Raw genomic sequence first — 17,500 nt, forward strand, 5'->3', positions numbered from 1 at the left:
GAGGGAATGGGTGGAAGAATAAAGGGAGAAGAAGAATGGGAGGGAGAGAGGGGAGTGTGGAGTAAAGGAAGAGAAAGAATGAGAAAGAAAACTGGAGAAATGACAAAAAGGGAGAAAAATAGAAATATAGAGAATGCGAAAAAAACGAGAGAGAAAGAGAGAGAAGTCAGAGAAAGAAAAGAGAGAAAAATAGAAATATAGAGAAAGCGAAAAAAACGAGAGAGATGGAGAAAGAAGTCAGAGAAAGAAAAGAGAGAGCTTGAAGTCAATAATAATAATAATAATAATAATAATAATAATAATAATAATAATAATAATAATAATAATAATAATAATAATAATAATAATAACAATAATAATAATAATGATAATAATAATGATAATAATAATAATAATAATAATAATAATAATAATAATAATAATAATAATAATGATGATGATAATAATAATAATAATAATAACAACAACAATAATAAACATTATTGAATATAAATGCTAATAAAAAAGAATATGGAAATTATATAAGTTTCAGAGGAAGCGAATCCTCTGTGATATGCACCAGAAGGGGGGGGGGGGGGGGAGGGAGGGGGAGAGGAAAATATAGGAGGCAGTTAATTAAATCGTTAGGCTTACAAGATCGAGAATAAAAAATAAAATCATCAGGGGATTCCGTTGAGCATTTACGAAAAGCGGGAACAGAACAAAATTTCGAAATAAACGGGGGAACAGAACAGAATTTCGAAATAAAGGGGATTGAAGAAGCACGTTTTAAAGGATTCGAAGCTGGGAAACGAAACCTTTGATATCTGAATCTAGCTGAAGATTGGTGTTTCATAATTCGAGGAAAATGAAACACCAGGACACGTAAAATAAGAAAAAAAAGAAAAAAAGAAAAAAGGAAAAAAAAAAAGAAAAGAAAATAGTATTTGATATTTTCCGCTGTTCTCTTCAAAAAAAAAAAAAAAAAAAAAAAAAAATGAATACAATCTACCTGAAGAATGGTGTTTCATAATTAGAGGAAAATGAAACACCAGGACACGTAAAAAAGAAAAAAAGAAAAGAAAAAAAAGAAGAAAATAGTATTTGATATTTTCCGCTGTTTTCTTCAAAAAAAAAAAAAAAAATGAAACTCCAGGACACATAAAAAAAGAAAAAAAAGAAAAAAAGGAAAGAAAATAGTATTTGATATTTTCCGCTGTTTTCTTAAAAAAAAAAAAAAAAAAACTCCAGGACACATAAAAAAAGAAAAAAGAAAAGAAAAAAAGAAGAAAAGAAAATAGTATTTGATATTTTCCGCTGTTTTCTTAAAAAAAAAAAGAAACTCCAGGACACGTAAAAAAGAAAAAAGAAAAAAAGGAAAAGAAGAAAAGAAAATAGTATATGATATTTTCCGCTGTTCTCTTAAAAAAAAAAAAAAAAAAAAATGAATACAATCTACCTGAAGATTGGTGTTTCATAATTCGAGGAAAAAGATGAAACACCAGGACACGTAAAAAAGAGAGAAGAAAATGAAATAAAAAATAAAATAGTATTTGATATTTTCCGCTGTTCTCTTAAAAAAAAAAAAAAAAAAAAAAAAAATGAATACAATCTACCTGAAGATTGGTTTTTCATAATTCGAGGAAAATGAAACTCCAGGACACGTAAAAAAGAAAAAAAAGAAAAAAGGAAAAAAAAAGAAAATAGTATTTGATATTTTCCGCTATTTTCTTAAAAAAAAAAAGAAACTCCAGGACACGTAAAAAAGAAAAAAAGGAAAAAGGAAAAAAGAAAAGAAAATTGTATTTGATATTTTCTGCTGTTCTCTTAAAAAAAAAAAAAAAAAAAAAAAAAATTTAATACAATCTACCTGATGATTGGTGTTTCATAATTCGAGGAAAATGAAACTCCAGGACAAGAAAAAAAGAAAAAAGGAAAAAAAGAAAAGAAAATAGTATTTGGTATTTTCCGCTGCTGTCTTCAAAAAAAAAAAAAAAAAAAAAAAAAAAACAGGACACATAAAAAAGAAAAAAAAAGAAAAAGAAAAGAAAATAGTATTTGATATTTTCCGCTGTTTTCTTTAAAAAAAAAAAAAAAAGAAACTCCAGGACACATAAAAAAGAAAAAAAGGAAAAAGGAAAAAAGAAAAGAAAATAGTATTTGATATTTTCCGCTGTTTTCTTAAAAAAATGAAACTCCAGGACACGTAAAAAAGAAAAAAAGAAAAAAGGAAAAAAAAAAAGAAAATAGTATTTGATATTTTCCGCTGTTCTCTTAAAAAAAAAAAAAAAAAAAAAATTGAATACAATCTACCTGAAGATTGGTGTTTCATAATTCGAGGAAAATGAAACTCCAGGACACGTAAAAAAGAAAAAAGGAAAAAAAGAAAAAAAAAAAGAAAAGAAAATATTATTTGATATTTTCCGCTGTTTTCTTAAAAAAAAAAAAAAAAATCCAGGACACCTAAAAAAGAAAAATGAAAAAAAGAAAAAAAAAAAGAAAATAGTATTTGATATTTTCCGCTGTTCTCTTAAAAAAAAAAAAAAAAAAAAAAAAATGAATACAATCTACCTGAAGATTGGTGTTTCATAATTCGAGGAAAATGAAACACCAGGACACGTAAAAAAGAAAAAAAGAGAAAAGGAAAAGAAGAAAAGAAAATAGTATTTGATATTTTCCGCTGTTTTCTTAAAAAAAAAAAAAAACTCCAGGACACGTAAAAAAGAAAAAAAAAAGGAAAAAAGAAAAGAAAATAGTATTTGATATTTTCCGCTGTTTTCTTCAAAAGGAAAAAAAGACAAAAAAACTCCAGGACACATAAAAAAGAAAAATGAAAAAAAGGAAAAAAGAAAAGAAAATAGTATTTGATATTTTCCGCTGTTCTCTTAAAAAAAAATGAATACAATCTACCTGATGATTGGTGTTTCATAATTCGAGGAAAATAATGAAACTCCAGGACACATAAAAAAGAAAAAAAAAAGAAAAGAAAAAAAGGAAAAAAGGAAAAAAGAAAAGAAAATAGTATTTGATATTTTCCGCTGTTTTCTTCAAAAAAAAAAAACAAAAAAACTCCAGGACACATAAAAAAGAAAAATGAAAAAAGAAAAAAAAAAGAAAATAGTATTTTATATTTTCCGCTGTTTTCTTAAAAAGAAAAAAAAAATGAAACTCCAGGACACGTAAAAAAGAAAGAAAAAAGGAAAAAAGAAGAAAAGAAAATAATATTTGATATTTTCCGCTGTTCTCTTAAAAAAAGAAAAAAAAAAAGAAACTCCAGGACACAAAAAAAAGAAAAGAAAAAAAGGAAAAAAAAGAAGAAAATAGTATTTGATATTTTCCGCTGTTCTCTTCAAAAAAAAAAAAAAAAAAAAAAAAAAAAAAAATTGAATACAATCTACCTGAAGATTGGTGTTTCATAATTCGAGGAAAATGAAACTCAAGGACACGTAAAAAAGAAAAAAAAAAGAAAAAAAAGAAAAAAAAAGGTTAGAAAATAGTATTTGATATTTTCCGCTGTTTTCTTCAAAAAAAAAAAAAAAAAATGAAACTCCAGGACACATAAAAAAAGAAAAAGGATAAAAGAAAAGAAAATAGTATTTGATATTTTCCGTTGTTTTCTTCAAAAAAAGAAACTCCAGGACACATAAAAAAGAAAAAAGGAAAAAGGAAAAAAGAAAAGAAAATAGTATTTGATATTTTCCGCTGTTTTCTTAAAAAAAAAAAAAAGAGAAACTCCAGGACACGTAAAAAAGAAAAATGAAAAAAGGAAAAAAGAAAAGAAAATAGTATTTGATATTTTCCGCTGTTTTCTTAAAAAAAAAAAAGAGAAACTCCAGGACACGTAAAAAAGAAAAATGAAAAAAGGAAAAAAGAAAAGAAAATAGTATTTGATATTTTCCGCTGTTCTCTTAAAAAAAAAAAAAAAAAAAAAAAAATTGAATACAATCTACCTGAAGATTGGTGGTTCATAATTCGAAAAAAAATGAAACTCCAGGACACGTAAAAAAAAAAGAAAAAGAAAAAAGGAAAAAAGAAAAGAAAATAGTATTTGATATTTTCCGCTGTTTTCTTAAAAAAAAAAAGAAACTCCAGGACACATAAAAAAGAAAAGAAAAAAAGAAGAAATGAAAATAATATTTGATATTTTCCGCTGTTTTCTTCAAAAAAAAAAAAGAAGAAAAGAAAACAGGACACATAAAAAAGAAAAATGAAAAAAGGAAAAAAGAAAAGAAAATATTATTTGATATTTTCCGCTGTTTTCTTAAAAAGAAAAAAAAAGAAACTCCAGGACACGTAAAAAAGAAAAAAGAAAAGAAAAAAAGAAAAGAAAATAGTATTTGATATTTTCCGCTGTTTTCTTAAAAAAAAAAAAAAAAAATGAAACTCCAGGACACATAAAAAAGAAAAAAGGAAAAAAGAAAAGAAAATAGTATTTGATATTTTCCGCTGTTCTCTTTAAAAAAAATGAATATAATCTACCTGAAGATTGTTGTTTCATAATTCGAGGAAAATGAAACTCCAGGAGACGTAAAAAAGAAAAAAGAAAAAAGGAAAAAAGAAAAGAAAATAGTATTTGATATTTTCCGCTGTTTTCTTAAAAAAAAAAAAAAATGAAACTCCAGGATACGTATAAAAGAAAAAAAAAGAAAAAAAGAAAAAAAAAGAAAAGAAAATATTATATGATATTTTCCGCTGTTCTCTTCAAAAAAAAAAAAAAAAAAAAAAAAACAATTGAATACAATCTACCTGAAGATTGGTGTTTCATAATTCGAGGAAAATGAAACACCAGGACACGTAAAAAAGAAAAAAAAAAGGAAAAAAGAAAAGAAAATAGTATTTGATATTTTCCGCTGTTTTCTTAAAAAAAAAGAAAAAAAAGAAAAAAAAAAACAGGACACATAAAAAAGAAAAAAAAAGAAAAAGAAAAGAAAAAAGTATTTGATATTTTCCGCTGTTCTCTTCAAAAAAAAAAAAAAAAAAAGAAAAAAAAATGAATATAATCTACCTGAAGATTGGTGTTTTATAATTCGAGGAAAATGAAACTTCAGGACACACAAAAAAGAAAAAAGAAAAGAAAAAAAGAAGATAAGAAAATAGTATTTGATATTTTCCGCTGTTTTCTTCAAAAAAAAAAAAAAAAAAAAAATTGAATACAATCTACCTGAAGATTGGTATTTCATAATTCGAGGAAAATGAAACACCAGGACACGTAAAAAAGAAAAAAAGAGAAAAGGAAAAGAAGAAAAGAAAATAGTATTTGATATTTTCCGCTGTTCTCTTCTTCTTCTTCAAAAAAAAAAAATAAAACATAAAAAAAAAAACTCCAGGACACATAAAAAAGAAAAATGAAAAAAGGAAAAAGAAAAGAAAAAAGTATTTGATATTTTCCGCTGTTCTCTTAAAAAAAAATTGAATACAATCTACCTGAAGATTGGTGTTTCATAATTCGAGGAAAATAATGAAACTCCAGGACACGTAAAAAAGAAAAAAGGAAAAAGGAAAAAAGAAAAGAAAATAGTATTTGATATTTTCCGTTGTTTTCTTCAAAAAAAAAAAAAAAAAAGAAACTCCAGGACACGTAAAAAAGAAAAAAGAAAAATAAAGGAAAAAAGAAAAGAAAATAGTATTTGATATTTTCCGCTGTTCTCTTCAAAAAAAAAAAAAAAAAAAAAAAAAAATACAATCTACCTGATGATTGGTGTTTCATAATTCGAGGAAAATGAAACTCAAGGAAACGTAAAAAAGAAAAAAAAAGAAGGGAAAATAAAAGAAAAGAGAAAATAGTATTTGATGTTTTCCGCTGTTCTCTTAAAAAAAAAAAAAAAATAAAAAAATAAAAAAAATTAATACAATCTACCTGAAGTTTGTTGTTTCATAATTTGAGTAAAATGAAACACCAGGACACGTAAAAAAGAAAAAAAGAAAAAAAGCAAAAAAGAAAAGAAAATAGTATTTGATATTTTTCGCAGTACTATTAAAAAAAAAAGAAGAAAAAAAAAACAGGACACATAAAAAAGAAAAAAGAAAAAAGGAAAAAAAAAAAAGAAAATAGTATTTGATATTTTCCGCTGTTTTCTTCCAAAGGAAAAAAAAAAAAAAACTCCAGGACACATAAAAAAGAAAAAAAGAAAAAGTTAAAAAGAAAAGAAAATAGTATTTGATATTTTCCGCTGTTTTATTAAAAAAAAGAAACTCCAGGACACATAAAAAAGAAAAAAGGAAAAAGGAAAAAAGAAAAGAAAATAGTATTTGATATTTTCCGCTGTTCTCTTAAAAAAAAATTAAATACAATCTAGCTGAAGATTGGTGTTTCATAATTTGAGGAAAATGATGAAACTCCAGGACACATAAAAAAGAAAAAAGAAAAAAGGAAAAAAAAAAAGAAAATAGTATTTTATATTTTCCGCTGTTCTCTTCAAAAAAAAGAAAAAAAAAAGAAAGAAACTCCAGGACACATAAAAAAGAAAAAGGAAAAAAGGAAAATAGAAACGAAAATAGTATTTGATATTTTCCGCTGTTTTCTTAAAAAAGAAAAAAAAAAAAGAAACTCCAGGACACATAAAAAAAGGAAAAAGGATAAAAGAAAAGAAAATAGTATTTGATATTTTCCGCTGTTCTCTTAAAAAAAAAAAAAAAAAAAAAAAAAAATTAATACAATCTACCTGAAGATTGGTGTTTCATAATTCATAATTCGAGGAAAAGGAAACACCAGGACACGTAAAAAAGAAAAAAAGAAAAAAGGAAAAAAGAAAAGAAAATAGTATTTGATATTTTCCGCTGTTTTCTTTAAAAAAAAAGAAACTCCAGGACACATAAAAAAAGAAAAAGGATAAAAGAAAAGAAAATAGTATTTGATATTTTCCGCTGTTCTCTTCAAAAAAAAAAAAAAAAAAAAAAAAAACAATCTACCTGAAGATTGGTGTTTCATAATTTGAGGAAAATGAAACTCCAGGACACGTAAAAAAGAAAAAAGAAAAAAGGAAAAAAGAAAAGAAAATAGTATTTGATATTTTCCGCCGTTTCCTTCAAAAAAAAAAAAAAAAAAAAACTCCAGGACACAAAAAAAGAAAAAGGATAAAAGAAAAGAAAATAGTATTTGATATTTTCCGCTGTTTTCTTAAAAAGGAAAAAAAAGGAAAATGAAACTCCAGGACACGTAAAAAAGAAAAAACAAAAAAGGAAAAAAGAAAAGAATATAGTATTTGATATTTTTCGCTGTTCTCTTAAAAAAAAAAAAAAAAAAAAAAATTGAATACAATCTACCTGAAGATTGGTGTTTCATAATTCGAGGAAAATGAAACACCAGGACACGTAAAAAAGAAAAAAAAAAGAAAAAGAAAAAAGGAAAAAAGAAAAGAAAATAGTATTTGATATTTTCCGCTGTTCTCTTCAAAAACAAACAAAAAAAAAAAAAAACTCCAGGACACATAAAAAAAGAAAAAGGATAAAAGAAAAGAAAAAAGTATTTGATATTTTCCGCTGTTTTCTTCAAAAAAAAAAAAAAAAACTCCAGGACACATAAAAAAGAAAAATGAAAAAAGGAAAAAAGAAAAGAAAATAGTATTTGATATTTTCCGCTGTTCTCTTAAAAAAAAAATGAATACAATCTACCTGATGATTGGTGTTTCATAATTCGAGGAAAATGAAACTCTAGGACACGTAAAAAAGAAAAGAGAAAAAAGGAAAAAAGAAAAAAAAAAATAATATTTGATATTTTCCGCTGTTTTCAAAAAAAAAAAAAAGAAAAAAAAAACAGGACACATAAAAAAGAAAAAAAGAAAAAGAAAAGAAAATAGTATTTTATATTTTCCGCTGTTTTCTTCAAAAAAAATTGAATACATGAATCAACATGTGGTTTCTTAGTCCAATAATTCCACATTTGATTATTTTTTTTCTGTATAATACAATAGCGGAAAGTAACTTTTCTTAACTGTGGAAAGTGGATATGATATGGATAGCTATTATTCAGGTGAAAATATAGAAGTTGGAAATATGGAAGTTTCTGTAGTTTGAAATTGATTACCCATTAACCGAGTTTGTGATTGACAGTTGATACAAAGTAAAAAAAAAAAAAAAAAAAAAAAAAAAAAAAAAAAAAAAAAAACAATTTTTTTTTTTTTTTTTATCTAATACTTTTAGAATTTGAATTTTACCAAAAAGTGTTATTGCACCCATTTTTATGCAACATTTAAAAAACTTTAAGAAACACCTAAGGATAGTAGGATCGCAGAACACTTCGGTTTGCAACAGAATATTCAAGTTTTAGTTTATTCAAAGTCTCGTTCTTTATAAAAAGTATACACGAGTTATGTATATGTATGACTACACATGAATGAGATGTTCACATGTACCTGAATGTCTTTACGCTAGTGCATGTATGTATCTGTAAGTGCATACACATCTACGTGTGTGTGCATGACCGCCATCAAGTATTTTCAGCATCAGTATCTGCAAAAGATTGCAAAATGGATGCTGCGAATTCTTCTCTTTCAAGATCAGTATCTGCAAAAGATTGCAAAATGGATGCTGCGAATTCTTCTCTTTCAAGATCAGTATCTGCAAAAGATTGCAAAATGGATGCTGCGAATTCTTCTCTTTCAAGATCAGTATCTGCAAAAGATTGCAAAATGGATGCTGCGAATTCTTCTCTTTCAAGATCAGTATCTGCAAAAGATTGCAAAATGGATGCTGCGAATTCTTCTCTTTCAAGATCAGTATCTGCAAAAGATTGCAAAATGGATGCTGCGAATTCTTCTCTTTCAAGATCAGTATCTGCAAAAGATTGCAAAATGGATGCTGCGAATTCCTCTCTTTCAAGATCAGTATCTGCAAAAGATTGCAAAATGGATGCTGCGAATTCCTCTCTTTCAAGATCAGTATCTGCAAAAGATTGCAAAATGGATGCTGCGAATTCTTCTCTTTCAATATCAGTATCTGCAAAAGATTGCAAAATGGATGCTGCGAATTCTTCTCTTTCAAGATCAGTATCTGCAAAAGATTGCAAAATGGATGCTGCGAATTCTTCTCTTTCAAGATCAGTATCTGCAAAAGATTGCAAAATGGATGCTGCGAATTCTTCTCTTTCAAGATCAGTATCTGCAAAAGATTGCAAAATGGATGCTGCGAATTCTTCTCTTTCAAGATCAGTATCTGCAAAAGATTGCAAAATGGATGCTGCGAATTCTTCTCTTTCAAGATCAGTATCTGCAAAAGATTGCAAAATGGATGCTGCGAATTCTTCTCTTTCAAGATCAGTATCTGCAAAAGATTGCAAAATGGATGCTGCGAATTCTTCTCTTTCAAGATCAGTATCTGCAAAAGATTGCAAAATGGATGCTGCGAATTCTTCTCTTTCAAGATCAGTATCTGCAAAAGATTGCAAAATGGATGCTGCGAATTCTTCTCTTTCAAGATCAGTATCTGCAAAAGATTGCAAAATGGATGCTGCGAATTCCTCTCTTTCAAGATCAGTATCTGCAAAAGATTGCAAAATGGATGCTGCGAATTCTTCTCTTTCAAGATCAGTATCTGCAAAAGATTGCAAAATGGATGCTGCGAATTCTTCTCTTTCAAGATCAGTATCTGCAAAAGATTGCAAAATGGATGCTGCGAATTCTTCTCTTTCAAGATCAGTATCTGCAAAAGATTGCAAAATGGATGCTGCGAATTCTTCTCTTTCAAGATCAGTATCTGCAAAAGATTGCAAAATGGATGCTGCGAATTCTTCTCTTTCAAGATCAGTATCTGCAAAAGATTGCAAAATGGATGCTGCGAATTCCTCTCTTTCAATATCAGTATCTGCAAAAGATTGCAAAATGGATGCTGCGAATTCCTCTCTTTCAAGATCAGTATCTGCAAAAGATTGCAAAATGGATGCTGCGAATTCTTCTCTTTCAATATCAGTATCTGCAAAAGATTGCAAAATGGATGCTGCGAATTCTTCTCTTTCAAGATCAGTATCTGCAAAAGATTGCAAAATGGATGCTGCGAATTCTTCTCTTTCAAGATCAGTATCTGCAAAAGATTGCAAAATGGATGCTGCGAATTCTTCTCTTTCAATATCAGTATCTGCAAAAGATTGCAAAATAGATGCTGCGAATTCTTCTCTTTCAAGGTCAGTGTCTGCAAAAGATTGCAAAATGGATGCTGCGAATTCTTCTCTTTCAAGATCAGTATCTGCAAAAGATTGCAAAATGGATGCTGCGAATTCTTCTCTTTCAAGATCAGTATCTGCAAAAGATTGCAAAATGGATGCTGCGAATTCTTCTCTTTCAAGATCAGTATCTGCAAAAGATTGCAAAATGGATGCTGCGAATTCTTCTCTTTCAAGATCAGTATCTGCAAAAGATTGCAAAATGGATGCTGCGAATTCTTCTCTTTCAATATCAGTATCTGCAAAAGATTGCAAAATGGATGCTGCGAATTCCTCTCTTTCAATATCAGTATTTGCAAAAGATTGCAAAATGGATGCTGCGAATTCCTCTCTTTCAATATCAGTATTTGCAAAAGATTGCAAAATGGATGCTGCGAATTCTTCTCTTTCAAGATCAGTATCTGCAAAAGATTGCAAAATGGATGCTGCGAATTCCTCTCTTTCAAGATCAGTATCTGCAAAAGATTGCAAAATGGATGCTGCGAATTCTTCTCTTTCAAGATCAGTATCTGCAAAAGATTGCAAAATGGATGCTGCGAATTCCTCTCTTTCAAGATCAGTATCTGCAAAAGATTGCAAAATGGATGCTGCGAATTCTTCTCTTTCAAGATCAGTATCTGCAAAAGATTGCAAAATGGATGCTGCGAATTCTTCTCTTTCAAGATCAGTATCTGCAAAAGATTGCAAAGTGGATGCTGCGAATTCTTCTCTTTCAATATCAGTATCTGCAAAAGATTGCAAAATGGATGCTGCGAATTCTTCTCTTTCAATATCAGTATCTGCAAAAGATTGCAAAATGGATGCTGCGAATTCTTCTCTTTCAATATCAGTATCTGCGAAAGATTGCAAAATGGATGCTGCGAATTCTTCTCTTTCAATATCAGTGTCTGCGAAAGATTGCAAAATGGATGCTGCGAATTCTTCTTTCAAGATCAGTATCTGCAAAAGATCGCAAAATGGATGCTGCGAATTCTTCTCTTTCAATATCAGTATCTGCAAAAGATTGCAAAATGGATGCTGCGAATTCTTCTCTTTCAAGATCAGTATCTGCAAAAGATTGCAAAGTGGATGCTGCGAATTCTTCTCTTTCAATATCAGTATCTGCAAAAGATTGCAAAATGGATGCTGCGAATTCTTCTCTTTCAATATCAGTATCTGCGAAAGATTGCAAAATGGATGCTGCGAATTCTTCTTTCAAGATCAGTATCTGCAAAAGATCGCAAAATGGATGCTGCGAATTCTTCTCTTTCAATATCAGTATCTGCAAAAGATTGCAAAATGGATGCTGCGAATTCTTCTCTTTCAAGATCAGTATCTGCAAAAGATTGCAAAGTGGATGCTGCGAATTCTTCTCTTTCAATATCAGTATCTGCAAAAGATTGCAAAATGGATGCTGCGAATTCTTCTCTTTCAATATCAGTATCTGCAAAAGATTGCAAAATGGATGCTGCGAATTCTTCTCTTTCAATATCAGTATCTGCAAAAGATTGCAAAATGGATGCTGCGAATTCTTCTCTTTCAATATCAGTATCTGCAAAAGATTGCAAAATGGATGCTGCGAATTCTTCTCTTTCAATATCAGTGTCTGCAAAAGATTGCAAAATGGATGCTGCGAATTCCTCTCTTTCAAGATCAGTATCTGCAAAAGATTGCAAAATGGATGCTGCGAATTCTTCTCTTTCAATATCAGTATCTGCAAAAGATTACAAAATGGATGCTGCGAATTCTTCTCTTTCAAGATCAGTATCTGCAAAAGATTGCAAAATGGATGCTGCGAATTCTTCTCTTTCAAGATCAGTATCTGCAAAAGATTGCAAAATGGATGCTGCGAATTCTTCTCTTTCAAGATCAGTATCTGCAAAAGATTGCAAAATGGATGCTGCGAAATCTTCTCTTTCAATATCAGTATCTGCAAAAGATTGCAAAATGGAGGCTGCGAATTCTTCTCTTTCAATATCAGTATCTGCAAAAGATTGCAAAATGGATGCTGCGAATTCTTCTCTTTCAATGTCAGTATTTGCAAAAGATTGCAAAATGGATGCTGCGAATTCTCTTTCAATGTCAGTATTTGCAAAAGATTGCAAAATGGATGCTGCGAATTCTTCTCTTTCAATATCAGTATTTGCAAAAGATTGCAAAATGGATGCTGCGAATTCTCTTTCAATGTCAGTATTTGCAAAAGATTGCAAAATGGATGCTGCGAATTCTTCTCTTTCAATGTCAGTATTTGCAAAAGATTGCAAAATGGATGCTGCGAATTCTCTTTCAATGTCAGTATTTGCAAAAGATTGCAAAATGGATGCTGCGAATTCTTCTCTTTCAATGTCAGTATTTGCAAAAGATTGCAAAATGGATGCTGCGAATTCTCTTTCAATGTCAGTATTTGCAAAAGATTGCAAAATGGATGCTGCGAATTCTTCTCTTTCAATGTCAGTATTTGCAAAAGATTGCAAAATGGATGCTGCGAATTCTCTTTCAATGTCAGTATTTGCAAAAGATTGCAAAATGGATGCTGCGAATTCTTCTCTTTCAATGTCAGTATTTGCAAAAGATTGCAAAATGGATGCTGCGAATTCTCTTTCAATGTCAGTATTTGCAAAAGATTGCAAAATGGATGCTGCGAATTCTTCTCTTTCAATGTCAGTATTTGCAAAAGATTGCAAAATGGATGCTGCGAATTCTCTTTCAATATCAGTATCTGCAAAAGATTGCAAAGTGGATGCTGCGAATTCTTCTCTTTCAAGATCAGTATCTGCAAAAGATTGCAAAATGGATGCTGCGAATTCCTCTCTTTCAAGATCAGTATCTGCAAAAGATTGCAAAATGGATGCTGCGAATTCTTCTCTTTCAAGATCAGTATCTGCAAAAGATTGCAAAATGGATGCTGCGAATTCTTCTCTTTCAATATCAGTATCTGCAAAAGATTGCAAAATGGATGCTGCGAATTCTTCTCTTTCAAGATCAGTATCTGCAAAAGATTGCAAAATGGATGCTGCGAATTCTTCTCTTTCAAGATCAGTATCTGCAAAAGATTGCAAAATGGATGCTGCGAATTCTTCTCTTTCAATATCAGTATCTGCAAAAGATTGCAAAGTGGATGCTGCGAATTCTTCTCTTTCAAGATCAGTATCTGCAAAAGATTGCAAAATGGATGCTGCGAATTCTTCTCTTTCAATATCAGTATCTGCAAAAGATTGCAAAATGGATGCTGCGAATTCTTCTCTTTCAAGATCAGTATCTGCAAAAGATTGCAAAATGGATGCTGCGAATTCTTCTCTTTCAATATCAGTATCTGCAAAAGATTGCAAAATGGATGCTGCGAATTCTTCTCTTTCAAGATCAGTATCTGCAAAAGATTGCAAAATGGATGCTGCGAATTCTTCTCTTTCAATATCAGTATCTGCGAAAGATTGCAAAATGGATGCTGCGAATTCTTCTCTTTCAATATCAGTATCTGCAAAAGATTGCAAAATGGATGCTGCGAATTCTTCTCTTTCAAGATCAGTATCTGCAAAAGATTGCAAAATGGATGCTGCGAATTCTTCTCTTTCAAGATCAGTATCTGCAAAAGATTGCAAAATGGATGCTGCGAATTCTTCTCTTTCAAGATCAGTATCTGCAAAAGATTGCAAAATGGATGCTGCGAATTCTTCTCTTTCAATATCAGTATCTGCAAAAGATTGCAAAGTGGATGCTGCGAATTCTTCTCTTTCAAGATCAGTATCTGCAAAAGATTGCAAAATGGATGCTGCGAATTCTTCTCTTTCAAGATCAGTATCTGCAAAAGATTGCAAAATGGATGCTGCGAATTCCTCTCTTTCAAGATCAGTATCTGCAAAAGATTGCAAAATGGATGCTGCGAATTCTTCTCTTTCAAGATCAGTATCTGCAAAAGATTGCAAAATGGATGCTGCGAATTCCTCTCTTTCAATATCAGTATCTGCAAAAGATTGCAAAATGGATGCTGCGAATTCTTCTCTTTCAAGATCAGTATCTGCAAAAGATTGCAAAATGGATGCTGCGAATTCTTCTCTTTCAAGATCAGTATCTGCAAAAGATTGCAAAATGGATGCTGCGAATTCTTCTCGTTCAATGTCAGTATCTGCAAAAGATTGCAAAATGGATGCTGCGAATTCTTCTCTTTCAATATCAGTATCTGCAAAAGATTGCAAAATGGATGCTGCGAATTCTTCTCTTTCAATATCAGTATCTGCAAAAGATTGCAAAATGGATGCTGCGAATTCTTCTCTTTCAATATCAGTATCTGCAAAAGAGTGCAAAATGGATGCTGCGAATTCTTCTCTTTCAATATCAGTATCTGCAAAAGATTGCAAAATGGATGCTGCGAATTCTTCTCTTTCAATATCAGTATCTGCAAAAGATTGCAAAATGGATGCTGCAAATTCTTCTCTTTCAATATCAGTATCTGCAAAAGATTGCAAAATGGATGCTGCGAATTCTTCTCTTTCAATATCAGTATCTGCAAAAGATTGCAAAATGGATGCTGCGAATTCTTCTCTTTCAATATCAGTATCTGCAAAAGATTGCAAAATGGATGCTGCGAATTCTTCTCTTTCAATATCAGTATCTGCAAAAGATTGCAAAATGGATGCTGCAAATTCTTCTCTTTCAATATCAGTATCTGCAAAAGATTGCAAAATGGATGCTGCGAATTCTTCTCTTTCAATATCAGTATCTGCAAAAGATCGCTGCAAAATGGATGCTGCGAATTCTTCTCTTTCAAGATCAGTATCTGCAAAAGATTGCAAAATGGATGCTGCGAATTCTTCTCTTTCAATATCAGTATCTGCAAAAGATTGCAAAATGGATGCTGCGAATTCTTCTCTTTCAATATCAGTATCTGCAAAAGATCGCTGCAAAATGGATGCTGCGAATTCTTCTCTTTCAAGATCAGTATCTGCAAAAGATTGCAAAATGGATGCTGCGAATTCTTCTCTTTCAAGATCAGTATCTGCAAAAGACTGCAAAATGGATGCTGCGAATTCTTCTCTTTCTATATCAGTATCTGCAAAAGATTGCAAAATGGATGCTGCGAATTCTTCTCTTTCTATATCAGTATCTGCAAAAGATTGCAAAATGGATGCTGCGAATTCTTCTCTTTCTATATCAGTATCTGCAAAAGATTGCAAAATGGATGCTGCGAATTCCTCTCTTTCTATATCAGTATCTGCAAAAGATTGCAAAGTGGATGCTGCGAATTCTTCTCTTTCAATATCAGTATCTGAAAAAGATTGCAAAGTGGATGCTGCGAATTCTTCTCTTTCAATATCAGTATCTGCAAAAGATTGCAAAATGGATGCTGCGAATTCCTCTCTTTCAATATCAGTATCTGCAAAAGATTGCAAAATGGATGCTGCGAATTCTTCTCTTTCAAGATCAGTATCTGCAAAAGATCGCAAAATGGATGCTGCGAATTCTTCTCTTTCAATATCAGTATCTGCAAAAGATTGCAAAATGGATGCTGCGAATTCTTCTCTTTCAATATCAGTATCTGCAAAAGATTGCAAAATGGATGCTGCGAATTCTTCTCTTTCAATATCAGTATCTGCAAAAGATTGCAAAATGGATGCTGCGAATTCTTCTCTTTCAATATCAGTATCTGCAAAAGATTGCAAAATGGATGCTGCGAATTCTTCTCTTTCAAGATCAGTATCTGCAAAAGATTGCAAAATGGATGCTGCGAATTCTTCTCTTTCAATATCAGTATCTGCAAAAGATTGCAAAATGGATGCTGCGAATTCTTCTCTTTCAATATCAGTATCTGCAAAAGATTGCAAAATGGATGCTGCGAATTCTTCTCTTTCAAGATCAGTATCTGCAAAAGATTGCAAAATGGATGCTGCGAATTCTTCTCTTTCAATATCAGTATCTGCAAAAGATTGCAAAATGGATGCTGCGAATTCTTCTCTTTCAATATCAGTATCTGCAAAAGATTGCAAAATGGATGCTGCGAATTCTTCTCTTTCAATATCAGTATCTGCAAAAGATTGCAAAATGGATGCTGCGAATTCTTCTCTTTCAATATCAGTATCTGCAAAAGATTGCAAAATGGATGCTGCGAATTCTTCTCTTTCAATATCAGTATCTGCAAAAGATTGCAAAATGGATGCTGCGAATTCTTCTCTTTCAATATCAGTATCTGCAAAAGATTGCAAAATGGATGCTGCGAATTCTTCTCTTTCAATATCAGTATCTGCAAAAGATTGCAAAATGGATGCTGCGAATTCTTCTCTTTCAATATCAGTATCTGCAAAAGATTGCAAAATGGATGCTGCGAATTCTTCTCTTTCAATATCAGTATCTGCAAAAGATTGCAAAATGGATGCTGCGAATTCTTCTCTTTCAATATCAGTATCTGCAAAAGATTGCAAAATGGATGCTGCGAATTCTTCTCTTTCAAGATCAGTATCTGCAAAAGATTGCAAAATGGATGCTGCGAATTCTTCTCTTTCAAGATCAGTATCTGCAAAAGATTGCAAAATGGATGCTGCGAATTCTTCTCTTTCAAGATCAGTATCTGCAAAAGATTGCAAAATGGATGCTGCGAATTCTTCTCTTTCAATATCAGTATCTGCAAAAGATTGTTGCAAAATGGATGCTGCGAATTCTTCTCTTTCAATATCAGTGTCTGCAAAAGATCATTGCAAAATGGATGCTGCGAATTCTTCTCTTTCAAGATCAGTATCTGCAAAAGATTGCAAAATGGATGCTGCGAATTCTTCTCTTTCAAGATCAGTATCTGCAAAAGATTGCAAAATGGATGCTGCGAATTCTTCTCTTTCAATATCAGTATCTGCAAAAGATTGCAAAATGGATGCTGCGAATTCTTCTCTTTCAATATCAGTATCTGCAAAAGATTGCAAAATGGATGCTGCGAATTCTTCTCTGCGCGCATCGACATCAAAGAGAAATCTTTATCTGAATAAGCTTGACCTGGAAGGATCAGCAACAAGATCACTGTTGCATGTCCGCATTTGCAAGGTCATTTTTGCAGTGCACCAGAAGCCATATGAAACTGCCGGTTTGCTAAAATTTGCACCAGGCCCGACACAATGAATTTTCATTAGCAATGCATAAATAAAGACGTATCTGTCTATATATCAGATAGATGTACATTTAACCATCTATTTACCGGGCTGATATGCACGTATAGACGGATAAATATGCATATATTTCTTTACTTATGCAAGTATATGAATATTCTTTGGGTCGTGCCTCGCACAGTTCTAACAAACCGGTTAAGAGTCACGACTTTGCTGATGTTCCTGTGCCGTCGTTTCAGGCAAGAACGTCGATGTAATGTCAAATTGGAGAGTCATTTCGCATCGTGGAAATGCACAGATGAAA

The 17,500-nt window shown here is 30.8% G+C and overlaps 1 protein-coding gene across 1 annotated transcript in view; it reads left to right on the forward strand.

The window, feature by feature from the left end:
- The window catches only part of LOC138863143 (uncharacterized), a 22,489-nt gene that overhangs the window by 4,929 nt on the left and 60 nt on the right, over positions 1-17,500 (forward strand). Inside the window, exons 4-5 of the mRNA XM_070126854.1 lie at positions 16,998-17,174; positions 17,436-17,500. The exon at positions 17,436-17,500 is cut by the window's right edge and continues 60 nt beyond it. Coding sequence (XP_069982955.1) covers positions 16,998-17,174; positions 17,436-17,500 — 242 coding nt within the window. The remainder of the gene's footprint in view (positions 1-16,997; positions 17,175-17,435) is intronic.

Source organism: Penaeus vannamei, chromosome 11, assembly GCF_042767895.1.
Source record: "Penaeus vannamei isolate JL-2024 chromosome 11, ASM4276789v1, whole genome shotgun sequence".
Classification (NCBI taxonomy): domain Eukaryota; kingdom Metazoa; phylum Arthropoda; class Malacostraca; order Decapoda; family Penaeidae; genus Penaeus; species Penaeus vannamei.